This window comes from Carlito syrichta, unplaced genomic scaffold (assembly GCF_000164805.1).
Source record: "Carlito syrichta isolate Samal-C Ts95f unplaced genomic scaffold, Tarsius_syrichta-2.0.1 Scaffold307032, whole genome shotgun sequence".
Taxonomy (NCBI): domain Eukaryota; kingdom Metazoa; phylum Chordata; class Mammalia; order Primates; family Tarsiidae; genus Carlito; species Carlito syrichta.
Genome location: NW_007251128.1, coordinates 343,545 through 351,107, shown reverse-complemented (window position 1 = coordinate 351,107; position 7,563 = coordinate 343,545). Strand labels below are relative to the sequence as shown.

The window sequence follows — 7,563 nt, the reverse complement described above, 5'->3', positions numbered from 1 at the left end:
ATTTATTGTAGAGATGAGGTCTCGCTGCCCAGGCGGGTCTCGAACCCGCGGGCTCAGGCAATCCACTCACCTCAGCCTCCCAAAGGCACGGGATTACTGGCTGAGCCACCGAGCCCGGCTGATTTTTAATATTTTTTAAATTTTGCAATATTTTCAGATATATAATGAGATCTTAGGGATGAGACCCCAGTCTAAATGTATTTATTTATATTTCACAAATACCTTATACACATAGCTTGAAGGTCATTTCATTTTTCTGTTGGGGATGCTGAATAAACTATGTCGCGCACCTGCATTTTGACTCCAACCTGTCACATGAAGTCATTTGTGGAATTTTTCACTTGTGGCATCATGTTGACTCCCAGAAAGTTTTGGATTTTTGGATTGGGGTGCTCACCCTGTACTATGATGTCCATAACAATACATTGCATTTGTTTTTTTGTACCAGTTGGAGCCAGAAAATCTTTTTTTTTTTTTTTTGTTGGAGTCTTACTCTGTCACGCAGACTGGAGTGCAGTGACCTCTCCTGGCCACCGCAGCCTCTACCTGCTGGGCTCCGGCGATCCTTCCGCCTCAGCCTTCTGAGTAGCTGGAACTACAGCCGTGTGCTACCACGCCCAGCTAATTTTTGATTTTAGTGTAGAGATGAGGTCTCACCAAGTTTCCCAGGCGGGTCACGAACCCGCGGGCTCAGTCAATCCACTCACCTTAGCCTCCTAAAGTGCTGGGATTACAGGCTGAGCCACCGAGCCCAGCTCAGAAAATTCTTAGTGTATGCAACTCTTGTTTTGGAACCCAACTTGTGTTAGCCTGAGGAAAACAAGAGTAATCACAGTATATTTTCCTTAAGTTGATATGCATGTGATATCATTTTGGACTGTTCACAATGGTAACTCTTGGTCTTTCATCTTTAAAATGTGGTGCTCACTGGTGCAGTGGCTCACACCTGTAATCCCATCAGCTGAAGCAGGAGGATTGCTTGAGCTCAGGAGTTTGAGACCAGCCTGGACAAAATAGTGAGACCTCATCTCAACAAAAAATCGAAAAATTAGCTGGGTGTGGTGGCACATTCTTTAGTCCCAGCTACTTGGGAGGCTGAGGTAGAAGATCACCTGAACCCAGGAGATTGAGGCTTCCGTGATTTGTGATTATGATCCTGCTACGGCACTCCAGCCTGTGCAACAGAGTGAAACTCTGACTCAAAAAAAAATGTGGTGCTCAAAATGGTTTGCTCTGATTGATGAAGCGTATCACAGTATTAGGACAGTTAGACTAACTTTTAGGGCAAACATATCCTAATTCTGGCTCACTAATGTTATTTATTTAATTCAGACTTGACACGGGTCACACCTGTAATCCCAGCATTTTCGGAGGCTGAGGTAGGAGTTCAAGACCAGCCTGGGAAGCATAGTGAGACCCTATCTTTACAAAAAATACAAAAATTAGTCAGATATGGTGGTATGTGCTTTTAGTCCCTGCTACTCAGGAGTAGCTGAAGTGGAAAGATCGCCTGAGCCCAGGAGGTTGAGGCTGCAGTGAGCCAGAATTGTGCCACTGCACTCTAGCCTGGGCAACATAGTGAGACCCTGTCTCACCACACCCACAAAAAACAAAAAACAAAAACTCCGGGTGTGGTGGCTCATGCCTATAATTCCAGCACTTTGTGAGGCCAGGGTGAGAGGATTGCTTGAGTTCAGTGGTTCGAGACCAACCTGAGCAACTTGGTAAGACCTTTTCTCTATAGCAAATAAAAAAAATTAGCCAAGCATCTTAGTGCATGTGCCTGTGATTCCAGCTACTTGGAAGGCTGAGGTGGAAGGATCGCCTGAGCCCAACAGGTTGAGGCTGTGGTAGCCGTGAGTGTGCCACTGCACTACAGCCTGGGTGACAGAGTGAAACTCCCACTCAAATAAATAAATTAATTAAATTAAATAAAGTATTTAATTCACACTCCAGTCTCTTTCACATGCCTTCCCTGATCCCATATCATTCCCATGACAAATGAACTCATCTGTTTGCCTATAAATTTCATTTATAACCAATAATGCTAATCACTTTGTATTATAGTGACTGATCTCTTCCTGTGATGTGGGTTGAGTGCTATATTTCAGGTATATTCATCTGCTTGGCTGCCATAACAAAATATCACAGACTTTACTGAAACAGCAGAAGTGTATTTTCTCACAATTCTGGAGGCTAAAAATCCAAGATCAAGTTGTTGGCAGGTTTGGTTTCTTCTGAGGCCTGTCTCCTTGGCTTGCAGATGGCTACCTTGTGTCTTCACATGATTGTCTCTGTTGTCTGTGTCCTAATCTCTTCTTTTTTTTTTTGAGTTGGAGTCTCACTCTGTCACCCAGATTGGAGTGCAGTGGCCGCTCCCGGCCACCGCAGCCTTGACCTGCTGGGCTCCGGCGATCCTTCCGCCTCAGCCTTCCGAGTAACTGGAACTACAGACGTGCACTACCACGCCCGGCTCATTTTGATTTATTGTAGAGATGAGGTCTCGCCAAGTTGCCCAGGCGGGTCTTGAACCCGCGGGCTCAGGCAATCCACTCCCGTGTTTGCTCCCAAAGGCGCAGGATTACAGGCTGAGCCACCGAGCCTGGCTGTAATCACTTCTTATAAGGGCATCAGTCATGTTGAATTAGGGCCCACCCTAATGACCCCGTTTAAACTTAATTATCTCTTTAAAGATCCTATCTCCAAATACAGTCACATTCTGTAGCACTGGGGATTAGGACTTCAACGTGTGAATTTCAAGGGGGACACACTTCAGCCCATACCATCAGTGATGCTTACCTTCCAAATTGGCGTTGTTCCTAGTTAACACTGATAATAGGTAAAGACAGTCACTCTATTTATTGGCTCATATTTCTTCATTTTGTCCTTTTGCATATGATGAGTCATTTGGTGTTATATTACCATGCCCAGTTATTAGCGATGGGATGGGAATTGATGATGTAATGAGGAAATGTGGGGTCCAACCACTACCCCTTGGCTTTTGTTCTTAACATGTATCCTAGTTACCTGTGTGGGGCCTCCCCTCCTTGGCATTGTACTAGTATGCAGAGATTTGGGGCTCTAAAGATATGTGGAGCCGTCTAAACAGTAATTGACTTGATATATTTTCCTAGGAAAATAATTTGCATACTAGTCGTAGTTGAGATCTTTGCCTCTGGTTTGTTTGCTCTAAGTGAAGTGCAAAAATTTTCTTTTTTTTTTTCCTTTTCTTTTTTCTTTAGACAAGCCTCCTAGGTGATTTTGGTGCTGGGATTCCTTTTACTACATATTGAAAATTTGTCCTAGAGAAATGAAGATATGTGGACATACAGCCTGAATCTTTGCTAATTGTACTATCTGATTGTAACCTTCTGAGGAGACATCTTTTCATTTTTGCTATTTCTCCTCCAGGTGGTCCTCCCTCAGAAGATTGGCAAGAAGGATACCACTGTTCCAGGAAAGAAAGTAGGGGGAAAAAAGTCTCTGGCTCCCGTGTTTGCTGATAAATTAATATCACCAAGCAGCAAGGGGTCCACGTGGGCCAAGCTGGCACAGGACAGGAGGAATGTCAAGCTTGAGGACCGTGAGAACCACGAGGAGAATGAATATAAGACCAGTGAGTTGGGTCAGGCTGAGAAAGGTAAACAATCCTCTTCCGGTGGTTCCTGGCTGGTGACTGTAAGGTAGCAAGAGCAAGGTGCCCTGCATGCCATTCTGCAGTGCTTGGAGAGGGGTTCTGTAAATACCATTCTTCTGAAAATTGCCTTGGTAGCCCCTGGTTGATTCTTGAGGATGGGGTTTCATTGAGGAGAGCCTCAATGGATATTTGATCTGTGCTATCTACCTAACACAAATCAGAATATTGTGTATTGATTATTTGTCTTTGTGTTTATGAGCCAGGCAGGTAGATTAGCCCACAAACTTAATTTTCAGTGACTTTTTTTTGTCTTGACAGAGTCGGTGTAACATTTTAAATGTTACCACCAAAGCGGTAATTCTTACCAGCGTTATTAAAATGCAATAGCAATACATTTAAAATATTTCATAATAAAGTTAAAAAAGCAGTAAATTTTTTTCTTAGATTTTTGTGTATAGCCAGATATACAAGAACATTTGTTTCTGAAAGAACAATTTCTCATTCTTTTTTTTTTTTTTTTGAGTTGGAGTCTCACTCTGTCACCCAGACTGGAGTGCAGTGGCACACTCCCGGCCACTGCAGCCTCGACCTGCTGGGCTCTGGCGATCCTTCCGCCTCAGCCTTCCAAGTACCTGGAACTACAGGCACACGCTACCACGCCCGGCTAATTTTTTGATTTATTGTAGAGATGAGGTCCCACCAAATTGCCCAGGCGGGTCTCGAACCCACAGGCTCAGGCAGTCCACTCACCTCAGCCTTCCAAAGTGCAGGATTACAGGCTGAGCCACCGAGCCTGGCCACAGTTTCTCATTCTTATTCTTAACAAGTCTGTATGGCAATAATTGTTTAGGTGAGTTCTCATGTAATTCTAGTAGGGAAAAAAAAAGCCCTGTATTCTATGGAAGTGAAAAGGAGAAAAACCCTCCCCATGGGGGATGAGAAAGATTAACAGGAAGGCCATGACAGTGATCACAAAGGCTGTGAAGAAGAGCATCGGGAAGAAGTCCAGATGACCTAGATCAGCTTTGTTATGCAGTGGTTGGCATCAGGGAACTCTAGTTGTAAGGGAAGTCCCTCAGCAGGAGCTGTTACGTTTCTCTTTTGAATTTAGAAAACCTAATTCATTTATACTTTAAAAGATACTCTGATCCAACCCAACTCATGAGTCTTCTGGTGAATAGCATAGCTTATGTATGGTGTTTGTGGACAGTATAAAAGTTTCCAGTTTATTTGTTAGTAGCACAGGCAGATTGTTAAACATACAATATTCTGGCTTTCATCCACAGAGTCTATCAAAAAAACACCTGGTAAGCGGAAGAAGGAAATGGCCAAACAGACGGCCTCCCCTGGAAACAAAAAACAGAAATTTGGAGGTAACATCTTTGCTGTTGTTTAAAGCACAGGAGACTATGGAGAAGGTCATGTTGGCAAAAGCTTAGTCTCTGTTAGCCTAAATTAGGAACAGTGGGATTTATTCCTGAAACCTGGTATTACAATTAGCCGGTCTTCAATGGGTTTTATTTTAGCATCACTTTCTCTGAACTGTTTGAGTTTTTGTTTTTTTAAATCTTTTTGTATGGCAGTTGAACCATCTGTAATTTTCACACTATTTGTTGGAAACTATTTGTTGAATTTCAGCAAACTACTGCTGAACTAAAAACTAGTCTGAGTGAATTTTTTGCTAAAAATGATCTTGTAGTTGTGGGGTCAGAGTTGGATGGTCTAGGTAAATACAGTATATTAAGAATGTTTTAGCTGGGCTCGGTGGCTCAACCTGTATTCCTGTGCCTTTGAGAGGCTGAGGTGTGTGGATTGCCTGAGTTTGCGGGTTCGAGACCCACCCGGGCAACTTGGCGAGACCTCATCTCTACAATAAATCAAAAAAAATGAGCCGGGCGTGGTAGCGCATGCCTATAATTCTGGCTACTCGGAAGGCTGAGGTGGAAGGATCGCCGGAGCCCAGCAGGTCAAGGCTGCGGTAGCCAGGAGTGGCTATTGCACTCCAGTCTGGGCAACAGAGTGAGACTCCAACTCAAAAAAAAAAAAAAAAGAAAGAAAGAAAAAAAGAATGTTTTTAAGAGTTTATCAGTCCTGCACTAATTATTCCCGGAGAATTTGGTTCCGTGACTTTATGATATTTCATCATGGATTAATAGGACACTGTCTTTTCAGATCCTTTGTTACCTACTCTTTGCCTTTTGCTGAGACTTTACCTCAGTCTCTTGCAGTTCAAAATGAGTATCTAAAATCCTTCAGTGGCTCATGTTTGGTAAATCCATTATATTAAACTTTGCTCTCCTGTTTTCCCAAGCAAAATATTAAAATAATCCCAAGATCTTCCAAGTATTTGCAGACATTTTTTATAATTTTCTAATTGAACAACACTATTTGCCGAGAAGTTAGACTGAGTCACAAGTTTAATCAAAAAACCTATTCATAGCTTTGGTGGCAAATACAAGTTCTGTATCAGTTCTGCTTTTTGCTGAGTTGAATTTCATCCTTTCTTACTTCTTCCTCAACCGAAACATAGGTATTGGGTGTGAACATATCTCTTTTGTTATACTCAGAAAAGATAATAATAGCAAGCATTTATTGAATACTCAGTGTTCCAGGCATTGTTCTTATAGTCTTAGGTTGATGCATAAGTTCGTAATGTGTGTTTTTGGCATGGCAACACTGTAGTGCTGGGAGTTTGTTTATCATTTGTCATTTGGAGTGACAGTGTTGTGCTTGTGAATATGCCTTGCATTTTGCAGATTTGAAGAAAGTTGGTGCTATTAGTGGGCTAAAGAAGAAGGAGTGTCAAGTGGAGAAAAACGAACACTTCCGACATATTCTTCTGTTTGAGTTTAATAGAGGAGTCAAGGCAGCGGAGGCGGCTCGAAACATTTGTGCCGTGTACGGGGAGAATGCCATCGGGGAAAGCACGGCAAGAAAATGGTTTTGCCGTTTCAAAGAGGGCCACTTTGACCTGAGCGACTCTCCGCGTTCAGGAAGACCCTCGGGCTTTGATGAAGACCGTCTAAACGCTGTACTCCGTGAGGACCCATGCCAGTCAACCCGAGAATTAGCAAACGTGATGAACTGTGATCAGTCAACCATCGTGCGACATTTACATTCCCTGGGCAAGCGGAAGAGTGCTGCGAACTTATGCATCCCCCCAGTAACTTGTTTAATCTGTAAGACAGTCCTCAGTAGCAATTATCATCGTTATCCCCGTCTTACAAAGGAGGCAGTTGAGGAACAGAGAAGTGAAGTGACATCTCAGTCTCACACAGCTAGAGAGTGGCAGAGCGAAGATTTGAGCCCCAGACTTGGGTTTCAGAACCTGTGCTTTAATCGCGAATTGCGCCACCTGCCATGAGTTTTGTCACATTGATCTTTTTTACAGTTTTTGATGACTGTATTTGAGATATTTGCAGTAAATAAGGACTCCTTTTGCATGGAAAGGAAGTCTTATTGTAATAGCCGTTGGGTCTGCTAACACATTCCACGTTAGGAATGATGTTTTCCAATTCACAAATGCAGATAACTATTTCTTAAAACAAAAACTAAAAATTTTGTAATTTTAAACTATAATTTCTGTGACTTTTGTTTGAATTTTGTTAGTTGTTCAGTAGAAGACTAATAAAGATGTCAGCAGGAAAACTTTGCATTGATTCTCAGTCCTTGCCCTAGAGAAAGGTTTCTTAACTTCATTACTATTGCCATTTAAGACTGGATAATTCTTTGTTGTGGGGAGGCTGTCTAGTTCACTATGAAATGCTTAGCAGTCCTCTTGGATTCTACCCACTAGATAGTATATACTTCCCCAATTGTCTCCAGACAGTGTCAAACTGACCCCCAGGTGAGAACTATTGCTTTCTAGTTATTTCAGGTACTGACTGCCAATTTTTGGAGCCTTGGTTTCAGATTGTAAATTAGGC

General features: G+C 42.6%; 1 protein-coding gene across 3 annotated transcripts in view; it reads left to right on the top strand.

Annotated features, from left to right (window-relative positions):
- LOC110596169 overlaps positions 1-7,285 on the top strand; it is an 11,711-nt gene extending 4,426 nt beyond the window's left edge. For 2 of the 3 annotated variants that reach the window (XM_021715388.1, XM_021715386.1), the window contains exons 3-5: positions 3,412-3,640; positions 4,924-5,010; positions 6,394-7,285. In XM_021715388.1, coding sequence (XP_021571063.1) covers positions 3,412-3,640; positions 4,924-5,010; positions 6,394-7,001 — 924 coding nt within the window. In that variant the 3' untranslated portion in view covers positions 7,002-7,285. The remainder of the gene's footprint in view (positions 1-3,411; positions 3,641-4,923; positions 5,011-6,393) is intronic. The other variant, XM_021715389.1, reaches the window with a different exon arrangement.
- The last annotated feature ends 278 nt before the right edge of the window (positions 7,286-7,563 follow it).